The sequence below is a fragment of the Euphorbia lathyris genome, chromosome 3, assembly GCF_963576675.1.
Source record: "Euphorbia lathyris chromosome 3, ddEupLath1.1, whole genome shotgun sequence".
In the NCBI taxonomy this organism is placed as follows: Eukaryota; Viridiplantae; Streptophyta; class Magnoliopsida; order Malpighiales; family Euphorbiaceae; genus Euphorbia; species Euphorbia lathyris.
Genome location: NC_088912.1, coordinates 98,420,857 through 98,448,365, shown reverse-complemented (window position 1 = coordinate 98,448,365; position 27,509 = coordinate 98,420,857). Strand labels below are relative to the sequence as shown.

Sequence of the window (27,509 nt, the reverse complement as noted above, 5' to 3'; positions counted from 1 at the left end):
ACGATGTAGCTTGGTCAGCTTGGGGTTTCTTGCTTAGGGTAATGACCTTAGAATGGTCATGCTGACCAGGTTCTTAAGACTTGGTGGGAGTCTCGATATATTCCTGCTGAGCAGGAGATGAAGGGTTTTCATCGGAGCGGTTATCATCGTAACCGGCACCGGAGACATTCTGAGAATCGTTAGACATGATTCTTAGAGATTCTTGAGAGGTTTGGGATTTTTAGAGAGATAGATTTTAATTGCCAGAATTTCTAAGTGTAAAGATGTAGAAGTGGGAATTCACCCGCTATTTATAGGGGTGTCGAGTTGATCTGAAGCATTGAGGTGGCGGTTTGACCTCGAGATACTCAACCGACAATGATTTTGGCATTTATGACATAATCGGCACATGTATTTTCTAATTATTGCGCTTACGTCATCCTAGGTGGCTATTTAATTCGCGTGTTTAGCATTAATTTGTGCAACGGATCTTTTACTCAGCGTTAAGAATGCCATACGTTTGGTATTCTGAGTAGTCAATTTTTCGTAGAGTAATTGGTCGTGTGCTTAGTAACCCAGCTTAAGATAATCACTCAGTGTGTACATCTACTCAGCATGGGGAATTTCATATCATGTTATGCTCAGCATGCAATAGTTACTAATTTAGCACGAATCACTCAGCATGGTAATCACTCAACGTTTAATTTAAGCATAGAATCTTATTGAAGAGGATTAAACATACCGATAGCTTCTCTAAGTATGTTGAATTGCTCACGAGCCAGTGGCTTGGTGAAGATATCAGCAAGCTGCTCATCCGTTGGGACGTAGGTCAGCTTGATCTCTCCCTTGAGTACATGGTCTCTGATGAAGTGATGCCTTATGCTGACATGCTTCATCCTGCTGTGCTGGATTGGGTTCTTTGATAGGTCAATGGCACTCTTATTGTCACATTTGACTTCAATTGTTTTAGTCTGAACACCATAATCTTCTAGCTGTTGCTTAATCCAGAGGACTTGAGCAACACAGCTTCCAGCAGCAATGTACTCAACTTCAGTGGTTGACAGGGCTACTGACAACTGCTTCTTACTGAACCAAGACACAAGATAGCTTCTAAGGAAGTGACATCCTCATGAGGTGCTTTTTCGTTCAAGCTTGTCTCGTCCATAGTCAGTGTCAGTGTATCCAATGAGTGTGAAATCATAAGTATTGGGATACCATAAACCTGCATTCACTGAGCCTTGCAAATATCTAAGGATTCTTTTTACAGCTATGTAATGAGATTCCTTGGAGTTAGATTGATATCTAGCACAATAACATACTGAGAACTGAATGTCCGGCCTACTAGTAGTTAAGTAGAGTAGAGAGCCAATCATACCTCGGTACAATTTACTATCTACTGACTTACCATTTTCGTCAGCGCAGAGGACAGTGTCAGTGCCCATATGGGTAGATATTGACTTGCAGTTCTCAAGTTCATACTTCTTCAATATCTCCTTAGCATACTTAGTTTGACTGATGAAGATGCCATTTTTCCCTTGTTTGACTTGAAGTCCAAGGAAGAAGTTGAGTTCTCCCATCATTGACATTTCAAACTCAGTCTACATCTGCTTACTAAATTCCTTGCACATGGACTCATTAGTGGCACCAAAAATAATGTCATCAACATATATCTGAGCCACTAGGGTATCTTTACCCTTCCTCTTAATGAATAAGGTTGTATCAGCTTTACCTCTGACATAATTTCTAGTCAACAGGAAACTGGTCAGCCTCTCATACCAAGCACGTGGTGCTTGCTTGAGACCATACAGAGCCTTTTTGAGTTTATAAACGTGGTTTGGGAACTTGGGGTCCTCAAACCCTGGAGGCTGATTAACATAGACTTACTCGTTAATAACTCCATTAAGGAATGCACTCTTAACATCCATTTGAAATAATTTAAAGTTCGTATAACTTGCATATGCACATAAAATTCTTATAGCCTCTAGCCTTGCCACTGGGGCGAAGGTCTCACCGTAGTCAATACCTTCTTGCTGACTATATCCCTGAGCTACAAGTCTTGCTTTGTTCCTGACCATGTTCCCTTGTTCATCTAGCTTGTTGTGGAAGACCCGTCTCGTTCTTATGGTCTTCTGGCTTCTTGGATTTGGCACTAAGTCCCACACTTCATTTCTTCTGAACTGATCAAGTTCTTCTTGCATTGCACTCATCCAGAACTCATCGTGCTCAGCTTCAGAGAAGTTCTTTGGTTCCTGAACTGAGACGAATGCTACGTTGCTGAGGTATCTCCTGAGTTGATTTCTTGTCATCAGGGTGTTTTCAGCAGCATCAAGAATGGCACTCTCTGAGTGTCCTCTTGGTATTCTGATCTCTTTTGGTAGATTGATGTCTTGAGCTGGTTGTGTTTCAACAATCTCTGCAGGTATAGATTGGTCAGTGAAGACAATTTGAGTTTCGCTTTTACCTTTGGTCAGCCCTTGAGGTAGTGACTCAGCGGCTGTTTCTTGGTCAGCAGGTGCTGAGTATGGATCATCCTCAATCAGCTGCTTATCTTTTCCTGCAGGGTTAGTTTCATCGAACTCAACATGTACGGACTCTTCTAAGACTTGAGTTCGTTTATTGAAAACTCTGTATGCTTTGCTGTTTGTTGAGTAGCCTAAAAAGATAGCTTCATCAGCTTTTGAATAAAACTTAGCAAGGCTGTCTTTAGTATTTAGAATAAAACATTTACAGCCGAAGGCACGAAAGTATCCAATGTTGGGTTTTCATCCTTTCCAAACTTCGTAGGGAGTCTTCTTTAATATGGGTCTGACTAGAGCCCTATTAAGTATGTAGCAAGTTGTGTTCACAGCTTCTCCCCAAAAGTAATTTGGAAGCCTATGCTCACTCAGCATTGTCCTGGCTATTTCAACCAAGGTTCTATTTTTCCTCTCAACTACCCCATTCTGTTGAGGCGTTCTAGGAGCAGAAAAATTATGGTCAATGCCGCTGGCTTCATAGAATTCAACAAACTGTTGGTTTTTTAATTCTCCACCATTATCACTTCGGATGTGAGCTAACTTTAGGTCTTTATCATTTTCAAGTTTTCTTACTAATGTTGAAAACATCTCAAAGGTTTCATCCTTACTACTCAGCAAGATGATCCAAGTGTACCGAGAAAAGTCATCTACAATGACCAAGGAAAATCTCCTACCACCCAAGCTCAGCGGCTGGACTGGTCCGAAGAGATCCAAGTGTAGCAACTCGAGTGGACGCTTGGTTGAGACAATGTTTTTACTATGAAAAGATGTTTTAGTTTGTTTTCCAGCCTGACAAGCATTGCATAATTGATCCTTTTCGAACTTAAGTTCTGGCATTTCCTCAACTAATTGCTTTCTTGCTAGTTTGGCCAGGAGGTCCATGCTCACATGACCAAGTCTCTTGTGCCATAGCTAGGAATTTTATTCCTTTGACACTAAGCATACAATTTTTGACAATTTCTTTTCCAAATTCAGCATAAAGACATTATCAATATGAGGGGCAGTTAAAATCAATTCATTTGTTTTTCCCTCGAGTATTTTACATCTAGTGTCATCAAATATAACTTTTCTCCCGTTATCACATAGCTGAGCTACGCTGAGTAAGTTATATTTAAGTCCACTGACTAGGGAGACTGACTCAATAGTAGGATTACCACCAACGGTTCCTGACCCTACTATCTTACCCTTTTTGTTGTCTCCGAAACTTACGCTTCCACCTCGTTTACGCACAAGTGTGATGAACTGAGTTTCATCACCAGTCATATGCCTCGAGCATGCGCTGTCAATGTACCACATCTTTGACTTCTCAGCACACCTCAGGCTTACCTGCAATATAGCTAGTTATCTTTAGGTACCCAAGTCTTTTTGGGTCCTTGTTTGTTAGGCTGAGCAGGTAAAGCATCATATTTAATCTTATGACGACACACTTGGACAGTGTGTCCATTTTTCCCACAGAAGTCACAGCTGACCTTCCGTTTGAGATATCTCACTGACTGGTCAGCACCCCAGTGCTGAGCATGCCAGCACACCTTTGTGGTGTGTCCTTTCTTCCCACAGAAGTCACACTGGACATTCCGCTGAGGATTCCATCTCTGCTGACTAGTACTTCGGTACTGAGTGTTCAGAGGAATATTTCTTTTATTCGGAACTTTGAATTGGTTCTAAATAGATGTGATGTCCTTTCTCAGTTTCTTAGAATCTGATTGGACCTCAGAGACAAACCTGTGCATAGTTTCTATGTTACTATGCAAGGTTGAGTTGTCCTAGAGGAGATATCGAAGGTCACTAAGTTTGACCTCTTCAATCTCATCACATCGCCTACTGAGTGCTCTAACCTTCTTGTTACACTTTTTGATAAGTGTGTAGAGGTCACTCATGGCATTTATCATTTCATTTCTGAGCAGGGGTAGTGATATTACCTCAGTTGAGTGTGCCTCATTGTCAGATGCAATGGAGGGGTCAGCATGCTCAAAAACACAAGGCTCAGCAAGCTCATCTGCCATGAAGCAGATCTTTGCTGACTCAGTGGCATCAGCTCCTGATGATGATGACTCATCACTATCACTCCAGGTTGCCACCATTGCCTTCTTGTTGTTCTTCTTTTCCTTCCTCAAGGTAGGACAACTTGATTTGATATGGCCAGTTTGATGACATTCAAAGCATGTGATGGGCTTTGAGCTGTCCTTCTTGTACTTGTTGTCGCTAGACTCAGCTTTGTACTTGTCAAACTTCTTGTAAGGCTTCTTGGAATATTTATCATTCTTTCTGAACAACCTTTTCATTTTTCTAGTGAACATGGCCATTTCTTCATCGTTTGTTGAGCTCCCATCAGTGGAGTAAGCTTTCATGACAAGAGACTTTTGCTTCTTATCTTCAGACTTCTCCTTCACCTCAAAATTCTTCATTGAGATCTCATGGGTCAGCAGAGATCCAATGAGTTCATCATACTTGTAGGTGGTCAAGTCTTGAGCTTCCTCAACAGCAGTTTTCTTAGCTTGCCAGCTTTTAGAAAGGCTCCTCAGTATCTTCTTGACTTGTTCTTCCTCAGTAAAGATCTTGCCAAGTCTTTTGAGCTCATTGATTATGTTTGTGAATCTTGAGTTCATTTCAGAGATTCCTTCATCATCATTCATTTTAAACAGCTCATACAACCTCATGTGCTGGTTCACCTTGGACTCCTTAACTTTGTTGGGTCCTTCATAGGTGACCTCCAGTTTCTTCCAGATTTCCTGCGCTGACTCACAACCTGAAATTTTGTTGTACTCTGCAGCATCTAACGCACAGTGAAGCATGTTTATAGCCGAAGCATGATTTTGTAGCTTCTTGAGGTCATCTTCTGTCCACTTAACCTCAGCTTTGACAACCGTTTGGCCGTCAACAGTTTCAACAGGAACAAATGGGCCTTGGACTATAGAAAGCCATGCACTCATATTTATTGCCTGAATGAAATTTTTCATTATGTTCTTCCAAAAGGTGTAGTTAGACCCGAAGAACAGAGGAGGCTGAGTAATGGACAGTCCCTCAGGAAGAATCTGAGTTGTCTGATTTCCTAGGAGGAAACGAATGCTGTTCTCAGCCATTGTGGGGATCAGCTCAAGATAGTTATATCTTGCTCAGTGAGCTTTTAAGCTCTGATACCACTTGTTGGTCCCGTATAACGTGACAAGGTTAGTTCCAAGGGGGGGGGGGATAGGAACTATTTAAAATTTTGTCCGTTAAGGCTGACTTCTTTTCGTTGAGAAAAGGTTTACACAGCAGCGCTAAGTAGTTTTAAGACACAAACTTAGTCAACTGGTGACTAAGTATGTTTCTTTCCTTGAGTCAGGAGATAGCACTTCAGTCTATTCCTGAACTCAACTTCTTAGTACACTCAACTCAGCGTGAGTTTGTTACTTAGTCAGTTTTATAGCAAGCAATATATAAAGGAGTTGAAAGGTTAGAAATATGTTACTCAGCAGACATATCCTGGTTCGGCCTGTCCGCCTACGTCTAGTCCTCGGAACTCATTCCGAGCTTTTTGAATCCTCTAGTGAGCTCTTTAAAGGTAGAGCATGAAACCTTTTACAACAGAAACTGAGTAGACAAGAGTACCTTCCTCTATTCCTCTACTCACTCCTATAACTACCGCTGAGTACTATAACCGAGTACTCAGCTTCTCCTTTCTATTCTTCTAGAAATGATAAGTGTTTGTCCTAAACAACAATTGCTAAGACACTTTAGATGAATAAAATCACTCTAGACTTTTACATAATGATTGGAATTGGTGTAATATTTGCTTTGCTTTTCTCACAGAACTTCAAGTATGAATTTGGTCAGCGTTTCGACTTGATTGAAGATCTGCATCAAATGAAGCATTTGAAAGGCCTATTTATAATGACACTTCGAGCACATGTGATTTTGAATTTCGAAATAACCGTTGGAGGCTAACGGCTTCCTGTCGCTTTCACTCAGGACGTGCTCAGTGTCGTTGGCCAATGAGATTCTTGCATCTTCTGTCTACGGCAGTGCTCAGCAGCTTTTCGTCAGATGAACAGAATGTTTCGACATTTATAGTAAAGACTTCCAGACAGCTTACTCCGTCTTCTGAGCTTTACCCAAAGTAGAAATACTTTGTCTCTAAGTTGGTTCTGTTCAGCCGTTCACTTGTACTTCTTGTCGTTTAACTCAGCAGCTTCATCTTGAAGCAATTGATAGAAGGCTTCTCGATCCTTCTTCGTGCTGAGCTAGCACTTTGCTTAGAACGACTGCGTTTTGTCTTCCTGGGCCGTGAGGTCTTGATCTGTTGACTTGGGCTTGACTTCCTCTTATGGGCCTTTAGGCTTTTTATCTTAATGTCTTATAAATCAAATTAACTCAACATTGAACAAACACATTAGTGTGAATAAATCAAAACATTTAAATTTAATGTGTTAGAATATTTTTATCATTCACATAAATAATTTTGTCAAATCAAAATCATGTGGAAATGTGTTTCAACATACTGGACCCGCCTCCCGTTTGTGATGGCAGGTCTGTGACCCACCCTCGCAAAAAAAAAAAAAACAGAAAAAAAAATAACAATAAAACTAAAACTTAAAGCTAGATCGTTACCTCGTCTTCGGAATCCTCGTGTTTCGGAGTTCTCGGATCCATAATTTTCAATTTTCTGCTTTGTTAGGGAGAGAGAGAGGTGAGTTCAAACTGTTTTTTTTTTAAATAATAGGGAGGGCGTAATGGGTATGTAGGGGGCGATAACAATAAAAGGGGGCGGTAAATAGCAATATTCAATAAAAACTAAAAGTAGATGAAAGTAGGATAAAAACTACAAAATTGACATTAATTGACTCAAAATGATACGAAATAATCCTGAAAATCATACAAAAAGATAAAGGTGAAATACCTTATAGTTTGTTCCTTATAATGCTAAGTGCTTTGTTGGCATGATCTGGATTTTGGCCTGGTCCCTACTTGAGCAACATGTCTACTTCTCTAGAAAAGTGCTTTCATTCAACTGTTGTGTGGTCGTTCTTCTTATGGAACTTGTAGTATTTGTCTTTGGATGGGGTGGAATATAGGGACTACTTAACTCTATGTGGTCAATAAGATATGTGAGATCTGATAGGCATGTATTGATTCTACGATGGGTGGAAATCTTAAGAGTAATTGACCTCCTCGTCGTGCGGTCTGATCTATTTTCATATCGTGGTGCCTTTCTGGTCTCATCATCTCAACTATGATATGGGAAGGGTGCAACATCTCGTCAAAGCGTGAGAGTCTTAATGGTCCACTACATGTTTGCCTTTATCTTCCTTGCCATGTTCTTTTTGGCTCCTCTCCTTTTCTCCATGCGCATAGTATGCGAGACTTTTGTTATCGTCATATCGGATGCCCAATCTCCATCAATTCTTCAAACTTTTGTGTGTGTGGGTGGGGGCGCGGGTGGGGGGGGGGGGGGAAGGGGTCAGTGTAGCATTTCTCCTAAAGGGGTTCATAGTTCATTCCTTTGGCCATAGCAAAAATTGAGATCTCCAAGTACATGAACTTTACCTATGAATACATGTGGTGGAATCGAGCCAAGTAGTCTCTTAAGCGTTCTTCTATACATCGTCGTATGTCATTCAAATTTGAGTTTATCATCCTCTCCCTTATAACTCGTATGAACCTAGCGTAAACATATCTTTAAGGAGCTCAAAAGAGTCAATTGATTCTAACTCCAGCTCCTTGAACACTCATGTGCCACCCCCACTAAGCTATCATAAATACTTTTCACATGACATAGTCTTCCTTCGAGTATGAAGATCATACTCATGGACATGACACAATGCTCATTGGGATCTTCTATATCTATGTAGGTAAGGAATTTGTTAGTCTTCTAGTTCGGACAAAAGTCAAACTTGATGATTTGTTATCAAAGGCATTCTGTTGGATTTAACCTGACCTTCGATGACTCCTCCCAAAGCCTTATGGTCTAAGAATATTTGGAACTTTGTTTCCCATGTTTCATTGTCCTCGACCAACCTTTTGCCTGGGATCTTTGAAGCTTAAGGATCGTTTGCGACTGTTGGGCCATTTTAGGACCAACCTCCCGTGGGGAGCCCATAGCTATGTGGGGTGCTTGAGTAAGTCTAGTGACTCGTCACTCCCATTCCAATTGGTTTTTTGTTTGAAGAAATTCTCATAGTTTCTGATTGTCCTTATGAATCACTTTTTGGTCTTTATTCATTTGCCTCCAAGTCTCTGTATATTGAGCTTGGGTGTTAGAAAGCTCTAGAGAGTCTCCATTAATATTATGGTGGGTCGTTATTTTCTGGCTATGTTTCCTTTCCTCCTAGATGCATACAATGTTCTCCAAGTTTATCGACGTGCTTTCTTTTTCATTGTCTTTCGACTCTTTAGTGTTGTTAACAACTTCCTTCACTAGAGTAGATCCTAAAGGAGGAGTTCCTACCATGTTTTCTTTTTATTTTGTACATGGAGATTAATTTTTAGTTCTACGCTCACGATGCCAAAAGATAAGTATCAATAATCTCTGGTAGAAGTCTATTGAGTCGTTACGTCCTATGCTGAGGATGGTCGCATGAATACACTCTGACGATCAGATTAGAAAGATGAGAGAGAATGCATATATAGAGAAAGAGAATTTCAACCCTCACTTAGTTGCCAAGTAGTAATACGTATAAATTTGGCGGATGGTGAAAAGTTTAGAATATCTTGAACTCGGCCTGTTGTAATAAGACGAGTTTAGCTTTTATGTGCATTATAGAACTCTTTTTTTTAGTTCGTAAGTGTATCTATCGCTGACAGCGTTATAGAACTCTTTTAATTATAAATATAGCGTTTTGGATTGAAATTGTTAATCTAAATTGTAAAATACTATCAATGTGAAATTTATTTAAGACATAAAACAAAAACTATATATAATAAATATATAAAATAAAGCAATTTTTTTCTTTAAAAAAATAATAATAAAGCAATTATTTTTGTTAATACTTTAACCATCATATGTGGTAGATAAAAATCATAAATTGTTACAATTTCATAAGAAAAAAATCTAAATATTTCTTTAGAATTGGTTTTTAAAAAAATTCTCAATCGAATAACTCGAAACTACGTACAATTTTTTTTTTTCTACTCATCCATTTATGTCATCATGTGGCTAAAATAATTATATTATGCTGGAATTAAGATATTCTATTTAATTCCATCAGTGACCTTTATTTTTGGCAATTCCGTACAGACGAAACTTCTCTTCCTCCTATAAATATCTCTCTTCCACCAAAATCCTGATTTCCTCTTTACAGTACACTCATTTCTCTCACTCTCTCACTCACAACTTTCTCATGGCGATTTCTCTGCCCTTTTCGGTTTCCTTTGTGTTCCTGATCCTTTCTTTCTTCATCTCCCAAGCCAATGCTGGAGGTCTCAACTTCGCCTCCGTCTCCGCCTCCGCCTCCGACACTCTCTTACCACCGTCACCTCCGCCGATGGTCTCTAACGAACTCCAGGAGAACACATTATTCTCTCACACAGCGATCCTCGCTCCGATCCTTTCTCATCTCGGCTTCAACGAGCTTTCCTTGGCCGCTCCATCTCTTTCTTCCGATTCACCCGCCACTACCTGGTCAGGCCCCTCTACACTCTTTGCTCCTTCTGATTCTTCTCTTCATACTTGCTTATCTTGTTCCGTTCGTCATATCCTCCGTGAACATATTGTTCCTGGCCTTTACACCATTGAGTATCTCCGTAACCTTGCCTTTGGTACTAAGATCGAAACTCTAAGTCCTGGCCGTTGCCTAACTATAACGTCCACTTCCATGAAAAACGTCTCAACATCAGCATCCACCGCTGCTAAGGTTTTCGTTGGCGGCGTGGAGATCACGCATCCAGATCTGTTCAACAATGGTCTCATTGTTATTCATGGAATTCAAGGCTATGTTGTTCCTCTCTCGCCTAATTCATGCGATGTAGAGAGATTAAATTCGCTTACATTTCCGTTTAATCAGCAAGATCGCGTTTCCCGCCAAGTCCACCACCAGTTCCTGCCGCATCCTGCTATCATGCGCTCGATGCTGCGCGATGCTATGGTTAGGCTTCGCAACAATGGCTTCAGCATCCTCTCTCTGGCGATGAGAGCGAAATACGTTGAGCTGGTGTCGCTAAACAATATGACGATGTTTGCTCTCGACGACGCATCAATTTTCTCTGGATCTCAGTCATACATCAGTCACATCAGGTTTCATATTGTGCCTAACGTTTATTTGACTCACGCGGACCTAGAGAAGCTTCCGGTGGGCAGCAGGCTCCCGACGCTTGATAGAGGTCACACTCTGGTGGTTACTGGCGCTGGAGGAGGCAATCCAGCGGTGTCTCCGATGAGGATTAACTATGTAAGAGTTAAAATTCCTGATGTGATACGCAATACGAAGATTATGGTGCACGCTGTTTATCTGCCATTTCCGAGGATTGATCCAGCCGTTGCTGCTTTTGATGGAGTTATGGGGAGGCAATCGGAGAGTGCAACTCACGCACCAGTTGCGGGAGGAGCTTGCTCAGCACTTATGGATAACAATGGAAGTTGCGATGGAGTTCCTATGCCTCAAGTGAAGTCATCTGTGGCTACGGATGATAACTCTGGCCTTTTGGAAGGGAGGTGATTCTGATTCATTTCTTTTCTTTTCTTTAGCTGATGATGACGTGTCCTGTCTGTTAAATAAATTTCAGTATTAACTCTTTCTGTTTTGAGTCGAAGTTTATTTTGAGCCTTTTGCATTTGGTGACACGAAAAAGGAGTGAGTCGGTTAGATTTGTAAACAGGTCAATGTTCTTTCCTTCAAAGTTCAATCCAATATAGTTTTTGTTCTATATTTGCTTATTTCTGTTTCTTGACTGTTGCATAATTACGCAAATGGAATCAAATATTGCAAGTTACAGAAATGGAATTAGGCTTGAAATGAGTCCATATCCAATACCCTGTTTGCTCCAGATCTATATCCAATACCCTGTTTGCTCCAGATCTATCTACGACTAGCTCAAACCAAGTAGTTTCCGCGCCAAAATTGAAATGAGAGTTACAATGGAATGGAATTGGATAGCAGTTTTACTAGCATGTTTGGTTAAAAAATCTATTAAGTTGATGTAATATAATTGCTAATATATTATTTATTTAGTTAGTTATATGTATAATAAACAGTTTTTTTTATCAAAATAATAAATAGCTTTAACCTATATAATTAATACTTAATTAACAATTTGTTTTACCTTCAAAGTATTTTAAGTTATTGATTTATGATTATGTATTAAAACATAATATAAACACTAGGTTCAGCAAAACTATAGCTAGAATTATTTGGTTAGAATTAACCAACATTGTGATAGCTATTTTAGAAGGAGAATAGTCTAATATCTACTAGTTGCGCCTACTAACTACGCCGGGAACAGCCAAACAGGTAACACTAAACAACTATTAGTTGCACCAAAACAGACAAAATCAATAGTTATTTTTTTTGTGATTTGACCTGAATGGCTTCATCACAAATTGGGGGCTCTAATATCCTTCTCTTTTTCTCATATTCTTGTCCCCATAACATTGCATACAAGCCAATAATTATCAATACAGCTCCAATAATCCTGCAAAACAAAACAAGTGTTTACAAGAACTTAAAAGAGACATAAAATTTTGTATAATTGAAATCGGGTTTAAGAGATGATTAATTAGTAATTAATTACCCTCCCAGATGCAATGCCTCGTTTAGAATCAGCAATCCCATTATAGCAACAATTACAGTTATCAGAGGAAAAAATGCAGTCACGAAAACTGGACCCTTCGTTCGCATTACTACAGTGTTAATGTAAGTTGTAATTCCATACACCATGATGCCCTGCATTAATTAATTAGTCCAATAAAAAAAATTAGGTGTGTGGCTGGCTCAACATTGAACTTGAGTTTCTACTACAGGCATACTAGTCTGTTTTGTTCAATAAAAATAAAAACAAGAGGTGTTTGTTTAATCAAAAACATTGTTTTTAAACATTTTTTTTAAACATTGTTATCTTTAGGGTAAATTACACCCATGGCCATTGAACTACTTATTTTAACATTGTTGTTACTGAACTTCAATTCTTAACGGTATAATCACTGGACTTTATACTTTTTAGCACTGGTGGCCACTCAATGCCTCAAAACGACCGTTGACGGTCTCAAAATAAAAAAATTCAAAGAGTTAATAATAGTTTAAGGAACTTTAATTTTTGAAAGTTTTTGTTTTGAAGTTGTTTGGTTCGGAGAGTGAGTGAATTTTTAAAGAAAGAAAACTCCAAAAAATGTGATTTTGTAAAATAAAAAATGTGGTTTGATGGTAAATGTCGTTCTGAACAACTTTAATTCTTAAATATTTTCATTTTGAGATCGTTAACTATCATTTTGCGGAGTTAGTTAAAATGTGTAAAATTCAGTGGCCATAGGTGTAATTTACCCGTTATCTTTAATCCAGTAATTTTTTAATGGCAAATTTACTCCTTATCCCTAAAAAAAATTGAGAAATTAGTTTGAAGATATTGCACTTACACAATAAATAGGAGCAACAAGAGTAATATCGAAGGACAATTTCCATGATGAAGGCTTGTGATCTAGAATTGCAGCTATGCTTGTTGCAATTGGAATGCCTGATAGGCATGTGAGTGTGGTAAGAGCAATAGGAGCTGGATACTTTTTAATTGTTGATGCCTGAAAATTCTCTCAATAGTTAGATATTCAATTATACTATTTATAACTTTTTATGTAACTATGATTAGTATATTTTCATTCCTTTATCCCCAATAAAAATTAAAGTTTAGAATTAAATAAAGGGGTGTTTGGTTGATGCTTTTTGTGCTCATGTTTGCTCTTTTAAATGAAAAGGATAGTTTAAAGTGTTTGTCTTTTATTTTTTTATAAAAGCAATAAAAACAGAGAATTCATATTTTTTGGAATAACGGTTTTTTCTAATAGCAAACAGTAGGTAAAAATTTACCTATAATCGATTTAAAATATTTGGGTTTCTCTATATATTACTTAGTAAAAATTTCCCTTAAATTTATATTTGTGAAATCTCAACCAATATAAAAAATAAATTAATAGGTCTATTAAAACGTAAACTCACCTAATGAAAACTTGATCATTAAAAACTTGACAAAATTGTTAACTTATCTATCCTCCGTTCATATTGATTGAGATTTCATAACTTTTAATAGGTCAGGAATAATACTAAATAATAAGTTAGAAGACATAGACTAATATTTTGAATAAATGAGGTGATAAATGTTACCAAATAATATATGAAGAATGTAAAAATCTAACAGAATACGTTATTGGTTAATAGTGGGGTTAAATGTGCCGTTGATCACTGAAGTTAGATGATTGTCTCAAAATGGTCATTCAACTTCAATTTGTCTCAATAAAAGCACTCAATTTTGAGTTTTGTTTCAATTAGGTAACTCCGACGATTTCAGTGATTAAAATGGATCAGAATAATGACATGAGTGACACATCAACATGAGTCAACTCGGATATTTGATTAAAACGACAAATGACATCCATTTATGCGCCACCTGACAGCCACATGTTGGTTATTTTTTATTAAAAAAAACAAAATTTAGTTTTTTCATAAAAGTAACCGACATGTGGCTGTCACGTGTCGTTTCGGTTAGACACCTGAGTTCACTGAAATCGTTAAAATGACTTAAAGGAGACAAAACTAAAAGTTGGGTGATTTTTATCAAGACAATTTGTAATTGAGTAGTCATTTTAAAACAATCATGTAAATTCAGTGAGGTCCGTTAACAGTGGTTTAATCCTATAAAATAATTACCTGTAAAACATAGCTTGATGCATAAAAGAAACTTTGAAGGAGGAGGAAAAGAGAACCCTTTATTAAGTTCCCATCTAAAACTTGTTTTGATGAAGCTGGATGATGATTATTATGGCCTGAAATTACAGTAATGCCCTTATACAATGTCATGACTGTTGCACCACCAAATGCTACTATTGTTCCTCCAACCTTTGCTTGCCCACTCACCTCCTTCAAGTTTAATTTTTCCATCCTGAACATTGTGAGAAAAATCTGGAATTTTTAATAGTCAAATTAATCCTAATTTTATTTTATTAAAAACAATCATATGATTTTAGGTATTTATAAATCAGAATATGATATTTTTTAAGGATAAAGTTAAAAAAAACATGTGATTTCACGTTTTGTTAAATTGGAACATGTAAAATTTTATTTGTTCAAACATGGATTGATATTTCTTTTGCGACCAGAAGATGACTGAGACTTTTCGTTTTACTGAAAACAATGACTTTAAAATTAAAATGAGCATTGACGATAAAAAAATTGAAAAAAATACAAAGTTGGTTGATATTATGAGCAACTTTAATTCCTACTTTTTAATTTTAAGGTTATTTAGGTTTTGTTTGGTAAGGAGAGAGAAAGTGTATGTTTAAAGAGAAACTCCAAAATATTTTGAAAAATATATGTGATATTAAACCATTTTAATTCTTGAAATTTTTCATTTTGAGATCGTTAACTGTCATTTTTATAGTATCAAACTAAACTATCATCGGTTTTAGTAAAACAAAAACCTTAATATTCATTTGCACACTTTTTTTTTTATAGATACTAACTTGTCAAAATGAAAAAATGATCTTTTTACTTTTCCTTTTGTTAAATTTTTGGGTTAATTTTATATAAATGTCATATGTGGTTTTACATTTTCTGTAGATCGGTATATGTGGTTGACAAAATTTTTATTTTTTCAAATTTGATCGATAACGACATCAAAATGAAAATTTTTAAGAATTAAAATTGTTTCGTATCATATTTAATATGGAACTACATTTTTTATTTTTTAAAATCATTATTTTTGGAGTTTTCTCTTTCTAAAAATTAACTTTTTCTCTCATAAAAAAACAACACATAAATAACCTTAAATCTAAAAAGTTGAAGAATTAAAATTGCTTAAAATATCATTTACTTATTGAACATTTTCATTTTGAAATCATTACAGGCCAAATTTGGAAAAATAAAAATTTAAACACAGATACTGAGTAATGTGAGACCTGGGCATGGGCCGGTGAGCCCGTCCGGCCGGCCCAGGTCCAGGCCCATTTAGTCGGGTTTGGACACATAAAAATGCTACCAGGTCCGGTCCAAGTCCATAAAAGCCTGCCAAAAACTAGACGGGCTTGGGCTTTACCAATTTTACATCGTCCTGGCCCGACCCGATATAATATATATATATATATATATTATATAAATATAAATATAAATTATAATATATTTATATAAAGATAAATATAAATAATTTAAGTTTGCTGATTTTATTTTCTTAAATATTTAAAATGCGGTGTTAGCGATTTTTTTTTTTTTTTTTTGTTATTAGTGGATTTAGTTATTATGTTAATTCATTGAATTGTTTATGGTATTATTTTAAATTTAATTGTATTTTTTTTTAATTTACAGATGGACTTGGACGGGTGGGTTTGAGATTCATTTCTTAGGTCTGAGCCCAGTCCGAGCCCGAGTCCGACTAAATTTCTTGCAGGCTGGACTGGGCTTGGGCTCGTCATGCTTTGTGAAAAGCTCGACAGGCCCGGCCCGAGCCCAGGTCTAAATGTGAACCACATTGTTTTATTCGAAATTAACTCTAATGTTTTTTTTTTTTTTTTTATGAATTTAGTTGTGTAATTCCAATCATACCTGCATAAAATTGCCAAAATAAAGGTGACAGATGGAATTAAATTGAGCATGGCACCTGCAAAAGTTGATGAAGTGCATTCTAGTCCAGCATAATAGAATATTCTTGCCAATACTCTGATCACATGAAAAAAGTATCAGAAAAAAGGGCCAAATATGCAATTTATTCACACATTTATGGTGAATTTGCAAACAATTTCTCCATTTATGATTAATTTCAAACTATTTCCGAAGTTACGTTGAATTAAGTGCACTACATTAGTCACACTGCTGGCATACAAAGTACCGATTTTTATAGTGGACTATTATATCCAGTCTCAATTTCCCACCTTCAGCCCCCGGAAAAGACCGAAATACTCTTTAGTCAAATTTCATAATTTTCAAATCCTCTCAAACAATCTAAACTCTCTTTAATCTAATTTGGACTAATTTATCAACGAAAACATCGATCGGCGGAGGGACGGCAAAGGAAAAGGACCTATGGTACGTATTTCCATTTGATTTTGATGTTTTTTTTGTACGTTTTATTGCATCGGATTTGGCTGTTTTTTAAATCGGAATACGGAGTGTGTGGCGATCACGCCGTCACTACTGGTGCGGCGTATGAACATCACGTCGCACCACAGGTGACGACGTGATAGCCTCACGCCTCACCACAGGCGATGGCGTGATATTCATACGCCGTCACCTGTGGTGCGGCGTGTTAGCCTCATGCCCTCACAAAGGTGAGGGCGCGATGCCCATACGCCTGTGTGGCGTATGAGCAATTTTTTTTAATTTAGTTTAATTTAATTAGATTTTTGTTATTTTTAGTTTGTTTAATTTAATTTACTAAATTTTTTATGATGTAAATTTTAATTTGTTAATTTTAGTTAAATTTAGTTGTTCTAAATTTTAATTTGTTAATTTTAGTTAAATTTAATTGTTGTAAATTTTACTTTGTTTAATTGTAGTTAAATTTTATATGTGTAGATGGAGAGGGAGAGTGTAGTTGGGAAATCTATCCCATCAGCAGCTAGGCAGCTAGATATAGATGTCGAGGATACGAGAAGGCGTGGTGTTGATATACACCACACATTTTAATATATATTTGATACTTCATATATATTATTTAATTATAAATTATAATTCAAATTATAATGTTAATAATTAAAATATCTAGAATTTTTTAGAATAATTATACTATTTATAATTGTTTAGAATAATAATAATTAAAATGTAAAATTGGAAGAAAAAAAATATTCACACGTGGACATGTGAACTGTCTTTCTTAAATCTATCACACACCGATCCATGAAGGAATGGAACCGGATAAATTGACTTGTTGTAATTTTTTAATATTTAGAATTCTTTAGAACTTATTGTTTTTAACCCATTTTAATACATATTTGATACTTTATGTATATTATTTAATTATAAATTATAATTCAAATTATAATGTTAATAATTAAAATATTTAGAATTTTTTGGAATAATTATAATAATTATAATTGTTTAGAATAATAATAATTAAAATATAAAATTGGAAAAAGAAAATTCACACGTAGGCATGTGAACATCACGCCTCACCACGTGGTCAGGCGTGATAGCCACACGTCCATGTTCCGTAGAGAGAAAAAAAAATTATATTTTACAAAGACTAAAACAATAAGGGCAGTTTCATCATTTCATGGGATTAGGGGTGGAAAATGTTGGTTGGGTATAACAACACCCTTTTTATAAGAACAACTGTAAGGGCGATTCAAGTATTTATACTCTATTCTTTTATAAATTTAATTTATTATTTTTCATCTTTTTATAAATTTAATTATTATTTATTAGATAAGAATAACTAAATAAGTATCAAACTTTCAGGGTAATTTATAAAAAGCGAATCAATTAATAGTTATATTATTGTGTGATAGGGTGCCAATTTAGTCCAATATGATTATATCAAGAAAGAACCGATTTAGCTTACATGTACAAAATAATATAATTTTAAGTCCAATGTTTGCCATACAATGCAATTTCAAGTCTTGTTAATGAAAAAAGATTTTTTATGTGCAATTTCATTTCTGGCAACCTTCCGCTTGAAATTGCATATTTTTTTTGTTGATACCTCACTTTTCACCCAACATATTGTTTAGTCCCCTTATTTCTAAAAATACATTATAAGATTTCTATTTTTTTTTATCATATTAACCCTTTGGTCCTTCTACTTATTTTTTTTTTAGATTTTTAACCGTTATATTTGACATAAACAGATAAACGGAAAATAACAGAGTACATGATCATTTTATATTCTACTATACCTGTCCTGAAACCTAAGATATGTTCGGTCAAAAATCTAAGAAAAAATAGTCAAAATGACCAAAATATTAATATTGACAAAACATAAGAACCTTATAATGTGTTTTTCAAAATAAAAAGACTAAACAGTGTGTTACATAAAAATATGGGGACTAATAAATTATTTACACAATATTTTATTTAAAAACAATCTTTTGTTAACGATGTTAGGTTTAAAATTATATTGTTTTGTATGGAAATGTTAAATCACCTCTCTCCTAACAACCACTTAACTAAATTTGTACTTATTATATTATTATTAAAAGATAAGTTCTGAAATAAATTTTTAAGATCAATGTTGTGCTATTGTTATTAAGAGACGGTGATTGAAAAAAAAAAATAACATGTGTTATCATCCTTTCAATTCCATTTTAACTGGTTGTATTTTTATTTTCTGTATTTAATCATAAATACGATATAATAATTATTTATATAAATAAATTTTTAGTAATTGAGATTTTAATAGTTATTATATATTGTAATTAAAATAAGTTTTAGATTTAAAAAAGGAAAAAATCAGACCCCTAAATAAGAGATCGTAAGCTAGCGCCTAAGCCGACTCCCCTTAAAGAGCGAAAACCAAATTAAACACTGAAAAAAAAAACGAATTCGGTTTGATTCTAGTTTCTTAGTAATTTTTATTTTTGGTTAAGTTTGATTTGGTTTGGTTTTAAATCGAATAAAACCGAACTGAAGTTATATTATGAGGTTTAGATTTTTAACACTTTTCGTATGGATCTGTTACTATATTCTCGTTGCTTCTGCTGAAATTATATTGGCTATTGTATTTCAATTCACCTAATTTTAATTAAATTACAATTGTTCTGATGAGAATTGTAAAAAATGTAAATATTTAATAGAAATTAGGCAAAAAGAATAATTAAACCTCTGAATGTTGGCTGTTTGAAGGATTAAGTCTCTAACTTTTTATTTTTCCACATTGAGCCATTGATCATTAATTCTATTATGGATTAGCTCCTTATTTAACTTTTTCGTCGAGTTTGGACTGCATACATTGTTAGGGCGATTCGGCTTGTTAACATGGACAAATAAAAATAAGAATTCCTTGACTAGGAGAGATAAAAATTAAAAACTAAAATAAAATTATAAAAATTAATTTCCAGTATATTCTTCCAAACTCGATTTTTTCCTCTCCCATTTTGTGATTTTCAACATTAAAATCTCCAAATCGATCTTCTTATCTCCTAAACTCGACGGAAAAGTTAAATAAGAGCCAAATCTATAACAAATTCAAGGCTTAAAGTACTATTTGGCCCATGATCTATCCAAAATTTTATCATTTGGCTCATGACCTATTATTTGGTCACACTTGGCTCCTGATCTATCCCAAATTGGTGAACTTTCACCCAATTTGGATTCAAGCTTAACCTAATCATTATCTCATTGATAAGTAATGATATTTTTACACTTGAACTTAATAGATTTTAGTTTAGGATTCATTTTTTGTTTTTTTGCTTTTTTTTATACAAGTTCAAGTGCTAAAATATCGTTATTTGTTTTCCGTTAAGTATTCATATAAATTGGATGAAATTTCACTAAATTGGATAGGTCAAGAACTAAATGTGATTAAATAATAGGTTAGAGATCCAATGATATAATTTTGGATATATCATAGGCTAGATAATGCTTTATAATAAATAAAAAAGTCAATGTGAAAAAATTCTGAGGTTTAATTATATTTTTTTTACCTAAAACTTAAAGCAACTTGTTGGTTCTGTTACTATATACTTATTTATGGGATTTTTTTAATTGTATTGAAATATTATGATTAAGTTTGGATATGTATGTTGTTTCAAAAAAAAAAAGGTTTGGATATGTATGCATCTTTAAAAAAAAGAAAAAAAACTTTGGATATGATTGATATATTTATTTTATGACGGTATGTTATGAATGCTATACATATATTAATTCTTTTTTATAATTCCAAGAAAGAAATTATGGAACTGCTATTCGGTTCTGACATAAATCAAACAGAAACGAATTAAAATTTGGTAGCTCTCGGTTTACAAAAAAAATCCTGATGTTCGGTTCAGTTTTATTTGATTTGGTTCGGTTTTCAGATCGAAACAGATCATATCTATCCCTGCTTAATTCACCACAATTTTGGAAATAGCATCTCTAAAACAAAGAACAATAGAAGTAAAAATAGCTCTCTACTTACCCCAGAAGACCCAGGAAGAAGATTTGAATGCAAATTGGTAAACTTATTTTGCTCTCATTATTCCTGAAAATTAAATAGATTATTCTTTAATAAATGAAAAATTGTACGAGTAGAAATGATAGCGAGACGTGGCAGGAACATGTGATTTTCTTACGCGATCCCTCTTTTTATTGATGGAATTTTTAAATGTCTTTTCCCGTAAAATAGTGCTACTTTACGAAAAAAGGCATTTGAAAATTCTATCACTAAAGAAGAAATCAGATAAAAAATTAATAATAAATACACGAAATAATAGTTAAATATAAATTTTAGTTTAATTTTATCTATGTTATATAAAATTTAGTTCAATTTTATTCTTTTTTAAGTAAATGGCGCTGAAAATAAGCATCGAAATTCTTTAAAAATTGTAAAATTAAACTTATTGTGTAAAATGAGGATAAAATTGAATTTATTCAATAACCTTAGGACAATATATTGATTCTTATCCCAAGTTACGGAAGAAAATTTGTTGTTCCCATTTCAGTGTATCCTTCCTTCCATGTCCCTTTTACAATAAATGGTCTATTTTTATCGCGTGAATCCCTTTGGCTATTAAAATATATTATGTTAATTAAATGAAACCACTTTTTATGAGAGGGACATGGAAGAGGATACTAAAATGGGGACATCAGATTTTCTTCCTCAAGTTACATAATAGGACGAGAGGGAAATCTCGACAGAACTATGGTACACATCATTATAAACCGCACCATGTTCCTTCTTGCGAGCAAACAAGAGACATCTTGTGAGCAAACAAGAGACTTCTCCCTATCTCTGCCTTCAGGGATAGGACCCGGTAAGGAATGGGGAATTTTCATTCCGCTGTTATTTCTACATAACCAAATAACAAAATATAACACAAAGATAGATGTAAACAAGGCTGGTGGGGATTACATTCCTCATTTCTGCTTCCGATCTATTTAGAAATCCCCGCTCTGGTCCCCGAAACCTAAATGAAGATGGTTTTGTCTCTATCCTCGTTCCACGTAGATCCTCCATTCTCAATTTCATTATGTTTTTTTAATATATATGTATATATATAACTTTTATTCTAATTTTTCCATCTTTTTTAAATTTGGAATAATATAACGATAAATCATAAGATTAAATTTGAATTGAGTGATAGAACCAAAGCATAAAACTAACCTAACCCAATAATTCTAAAAAGAAATACAAAACAAAAAAATATAAAATAAATATTAAACGAAGAAGTAATCAGAGAATTCACAAGAATCCCTATGGAGGTATATTAGGGACAGTACATGGATCCCAACAGGACGAGAATACATCTATCCTTGTTCATGCCCCGTTCCCACTTGCGGGGCAAAACAACCCCTATCCCTATCTCGTGGAAATTCTAATCAGGGATTTTCCATCCCCATCATGGCGGATCCCAAAAGGAGATAGAAAAATCTCCGTCAGTTTACATCCCTACGAGCCGAGAACACTTATCCTTGTCCCGCCCCGTTCCCACTTGCGGGGACAAAACAACCCCTATCCTCTAACTCGTGGAAATTCCAATCGGAGATTTTCCATCCCCATCATGACGTATCCCCGATGGAAACGGAAAATCTCCGCTCAGTTTACATCGCTACGCAAAGGGAGAGAGAACAAACCTTTCAAAGAGCAGTGCAAGAATAGCTGTAGTGACAGTTCCAAAAACATATGCATAAGCCACAAGAACATAAAGACTCATGCCTTTATCTAAAGAAACCTTGGAGATTATGTTGAATCCTGCAAAGCAAAAAGAACAAAATACACATAAAATATAAGATTTTAGCTTTTCTGAGATTGTATCTATCCATTTCTTTTCTGTTTTCTCTCCTACAAAATCTTCCATTTTTCAGAAAAAAAAGCTTCAAATCTCAAGTGGAAAAAAGAATTCATGGATTATCAAGTAATTCCACTAAGAAGTTTAGCCATCCAATGAGAATATATACAAGTGCTTACTTTCCTGTTTAAAAAACAGTTAGTGGAAATTAGTTTATATATTTTATGATACATCATCAATGATAAATAATGGGATGCTTTCTATATGCATTATAAATAAAGTTCATTATAAAGTTGTTAAAGATGTTATAGTGTCATATCCATATGTTTCATATGTTTTACGTATATAACAATCTAATTTCATAAAGTTGTTATCGGATTTTAATTTAAAAGCCAATCGAATGTGTCTCAAAGAAGTAAAAGACTATTTTCGGTGTAGTTCGGGAAGGATCTGGTATGAGGTGGTCGTGTTTATCCAACTGATAACCGAGTATTTAATTTTGTCTACATGTTCAAATCGCCTTGACAATTTGTCATCGTATCTGTAAAATAGGTCAGACGGAGTCGGAGTCCGACGAACCTGCTCCGAAACCTAAGTCATGTTTGTGATTTAGATCGGATTGAAGGGTGTGGATGAGTTGAGTTAACGTACCGTATCTTGTATTTATACATGTTTACATATAGGTTTTTTAGGTTAAGCCTTTCACTCATTAGGAATCCTTATGAATTGAGGATATTCGTGTCTCTCGAGGAAACTAAGTCCTGGGAGGAATACTTTGTCATGTAGGATTCTTGAAAGTTCCTTCGTGTGAGGAGGTTGGAGCCTTCATCGCTGCCCTTAAGAAAGCTCCTTTGCACATATAATCTTAAAGGGGATGGAGCTGACGTCATCCATGTGATGTCATTTTGCATGGTATTAGCAACTCAAAATATCAAGGTACCCTCACGCTAAAAGGCTGAAAGGTCTGTTTTGGAAAAGGTTAGATGTTCCAGTAACAACGTGACACATGTAAATAACATAAAATAGTTTAAAAAGGGTATATTGCATATATAAACAAGGAACATGAGATCATAAAGGTATATGTAAAACCATAGCATCTGCTTTTCACTTTACTCTCTAGCAGGCCCGTCCCTGAGCCTGGGCAGGAGGGGCGCCTGTCCAGGGCCCAGGGATGAGAGGGGGCCCAATTGTAGTAATGTACTAGTATTATTATATACTTTTAAATTATACTTGATTAAATTAAAAAAAAAAGTATACTTGATTGTCATTAGATTCTTTCCAAATTAGTCTTTCCAAATTAAAAACATTGGTATTATATTAAATTAAAAAAAATATACTTGATTAAAAATGTAGACATCAATTACTAAATAGTCTTTAGTTAAAGCTATTAGAAGGAGTTGCTCCTCTTTTGATTCTATCAACTTTTGTCACGTTTACCGAGAGCAGAATCGGGTGACTAATCGGCTTGCTGCTGAGGGGCATGAGAGGGCCTTGGGCGTTCCTATTTTCTCTTCTCCTCCTGATTTCCTATTACCTTTGCTTTCTGATGACGTTGTGGGGGTTAGCTTTCCTAGGCTAATTCCGGGTTAATTTTTGTTGGGTTGTTTGTTTGTTTTTCCTACCAAAAAAAAAAAAAAAACTAAATAGTCTTTCCAAATCCCCCAATTTATCTTAGATTCTTTCCAAATTTCCTAATAAAAACGTTGTATATCAATTCCCTAATTTATCTCAAAATCTTCCTATAATTATCTCTCCCACCCATCAATCATAACAAAAATTTAAAATTTATCTCTCCCTTCTTTAATCACACTCAAATCCTAAAGAATATTAGACGGTAATATTAACCTCCATCTTCAATTCATGAGCTATATAATCAATTTTGTTCTCAAATTACCTCACTGTGAAACTTCCAATTGCTAATAGCCTTTTTTTTTACTTGAGAAACTATTAGATTCTGATTTACTTGGTCTTCAGAGGCAATTTGGGAGAAACGTATCAAAATTTTACAATTTTCAGAACTTAGCCGCTAAAGCCCGTTAAGAGATGTGATTTTCAGATTTGGTTTTTCATTTTTCTGTTATCATGTTTTGTGTCATAAAGAGCATAAAATCTTAGAACTCTTTCATAATTTATTAAATTTGAGAAATTTGCATCTAGAAATGCTCGTAGACATTATTTTGCATAAGAAATTGGGTACTTAAAGCAATATAAAATGTTTTTATTAGATCGTTTGTTAAATGAAACAAAAAAAATGTTATTTTTAAGTAATCTTCTTTTATACAATTGACTTTTGTACTTTATTTTTCATTTGCACTTATTTATTAGGGCCTCATTCGGTATTTCTCCCATGAGCCTCTAAAATCTCAGGATCAGTCCTACTCTCTAGATTTGAGTATTGTGCTGACTTGAGCGTCGAAATGCTTATACCAGTGAGTCGGCAGGTCCTCAATTTTGCAAATTAGTCAAAATTGGGAGGAAGGGCTGAGGCTATTTTCATTGAGAACGTACTTTTGAAGTTCTGGTATATATCAGAACCTATTCTTAAATTCACGGTTTGCATAAATTTACGCAATGAGTGTAGAGATGAGATTAAAAAAATGAATATATCAGCTCTAGAGATGAATATAGTGAAGGTCCCACGAAGGGCAAAGGAAACTTGCAGATCGAAGGGATGGTGGAAGACATCACGGGTCAAAAGGACTCTAATACCTCACTTATAGACGAGATTATGAAATTCATAGAGCAATTTAATTTTTTTTTTTTTTTTTTTTTTTTTTTTTTTTTTTGTAAAAGTAGCATTGAATTTGATCCAAAACTGGATGAAAAACGTTTTGGATGTTTTTAATGTTGTGTTTGGGTAACAGTAATTTGGAGCATGTGGTATTAGTGGCGGAGCCAGGACATATAAGTCGGAGGGGCTAAACCATAGAAAAAAAAAATTAAGGTTAAGGTATAAAAATATCCCTAATGTTTTGGATCATGAACAATTTTATCTCTCACGTCTAAAATTGTGCAATTTTACCCCTGACATTAACATTCAAAAACAATTTTACCCATAACGTTGATAAGTTAGGTCAATTTGAGAAATAATTATAAAACACAATATTTATATTCTTTATTCTGCACTAATTGCATAATAATTTGTTCTAAAAAAGATTTCATGTTTTTTATAATTTAATAATAGAATTGGAGAATAATATTTATAAATTTGGTAAATTTTTTATTTTTTTTTTGTCTAATTTGTACAAAAATACATTATATTTTTTCACATTCCAACATATGTTTGTGATTTGTTATTGATCAAATTAGGCACGTATGAAATGTAGATGACAAGATTTATGACCGAGAAGATAGTTTGATGAATATTTTTCAAATTGACCCAATTAATCAACGTTAGGGGTAAAATTGCTCTTAACTTCCAATATTAGGGATAAAATTGTTCCTAACAAAAAACATTAAGGGTATTTTTACACCTTAACCCAAAAATTTAAATGGAGCAATTTAGAAAATTTTTCCCAAATTATGGAGCAATTTGGAATTTTTTTCCCAAATTATCACATTTTGTGTGCGCTGACGTAAAAATAAGAAAAGAAGGAAGAGGTGGAGTAATGGTCCTCAAGAGCAAGAGGTAGAAATGGCGAACTTGTTCTTTCCTCCTCTTTATTCTTTTAAACCCTTAATACCAAAACGACGTCGTTTTAGTATTAAAGGTTTAAAAAATTAAAGAGGTGGAAAGGGCAATTTCGCCCTTTCCACCTTTGTATTGTTCCAGCATCATCGAAGAAGAAGGGTTTTCTTCTTCGGTCGCCGCCATGGCTGGAGTCATGGCGGTTCCCTGGCGGAGCCAGGGTTAAAACCCCCTCCCATGGGGTTTCCAGCGGAGTCGGAGGGTCGGCCGACCCTCCCCGCCCCCTCTGGCTCCGCCCCTGTGTGGTATGGTAAGAACTTTATAGTTTGGAATGGTAATGCTGTTGTTGCGGAAAGTGTCATTAAATTATGTGTTTCGGTCTTAAAGAATCAACATGATGCTTAGATGAGTTTGAAGGCAGTTGGTTTGGGAACTGTTGGGTTACAGGCTTGGTCGTGTCCTCCACCATATGCGTTAAAATTGAATGTAGATGCATCCTGGAGCGGGGTTTGTTGGTATCGAGGCAATGCTACTCGATTACAATGGGAATTTTTGTGCTTTCGGGAGTAGGAAATTTGGAATTTTTTTTTGCGAATGGAGGGTGAAGCTCAGTTGGTTAAAAACAAGATTGTAAAAAACGCTAAGTGCTAGTCAGGTGGATATAGAAAAAACACGTAAATTTTTAATATATCATTAAAAATATGTAAATATCAATATTTTAACAATACTATCATTCAAACAACTAAAAGTGAATTATAATAAAGTAAAAAAAAATCACAATAAAAAACGTTTTTGTTCATCGTGGCTTTGACGACACTATCCAAGCGGCCTAAGTGGCGGCCAAGAGGCTACAAATTGCATAGGAGTAAAAAAAACGCCTAGAGAGACTAATCGGAAAAAATCGGGACGAATTTTCGATTTTAAACGCCCAGGCGGCCATGGTTTTGAAAGGTTGGATAGGATTAGAGTGGAATCCGATGCGTTAGTTGTGGTTGACCATCTCCACCAACCTAGCTTTTGCTCAACTTATAAAATTATTGTTTACGAGTGTAAAGCTTTTCGTAATTCTTTTAATAATATAATTATTAACTTTGTAAATCATTCTGCTTTATTAGAATTTTAAAAGTGAATTACTATTCCTTCTAATTTTATTGTTGAATCATTATATTCGAATTTGTATTAATGAATTTGTTCTTTATTAAAAAAAATAAAATAATAAACAACTTAGGACAACTAACAATAACTATAACAATGGGTTCTTTCAAAAAAAAAAAACTATAACAATGGGTTCAAAAAAAAAAAATAATAACTATAACAATTAAACAAAATAAGCTAAATCTGTCGCTTAAAAATTAAT

General features: G+C 34.8%; 2 protein-coding genes across 3 annotated transcripts; one reads left to right on the top strand and one right to left on the bottom strand.

The window, feature by feature from the left end:
• The first annotated feature begins 9,793 nt into the window (after window positions 1-9,793).
• On the top strand, window positions 9,794-11,315 carry LOC136224443 (fasciclin-like arabinogalactan protein 21). The gene has a single exon (XM_066012778.1). It carries the CDS (start codon window positions 9,815-9,817, stop codon window positions 11,126-11,128), a length of 1,314 nt encoding a protein of 437 aa, XP_065868850.1. The 5' UTR covers window positions 9,794-9,814; the 3' UTR covers window positions 11,129-11,315.
• A 404-nt stretch (window positions 11,316-11,719) lies between these two features.
• Window positions 11,720-22,717, bottom strand: LOC136223332 (WAT1-related protein At5g07050-like). 2 transcript variants are annotated; one of them, XM_066011262.1, is made up of 7 exons: window positions 22,370-22,716; window positions 20,715-20,777; window positions 16,208-16,321; window positions 14,321-14,552; window positions 13,039-13,197; window positions 12,201-12,352; window positions 11,721-12,101 (listed from the first exon to the last, which is right to left on the bottom strand). In XM_066011262.1, the coding sequence occupies exons 1-7, from the start codon at window positions 22,591-22,593 to the stop codon at window positions 11,969-11,971; spliced, it is 1,077 nt and encodes a 358-aa protein (XP_065867334.1). In that variant the 5' UTR covers window positions 22,594-22,716; the 3' UTR covers window positions 11,721-11,968. The 2 variants fall into 2 exon arrangements, with proteins under 2 accessions (XP_065867335.1, XP_065867334.1); XM_066011263.1 differs by lacking the exon at window positions 16,208-16,321 and having other exon boundaries at window positions 11,720-12,101; window positions 22,370-22,717.
• Between the last annotated feature and the right edge of the window lie 4,792 nt (window positions 22,718-27,509).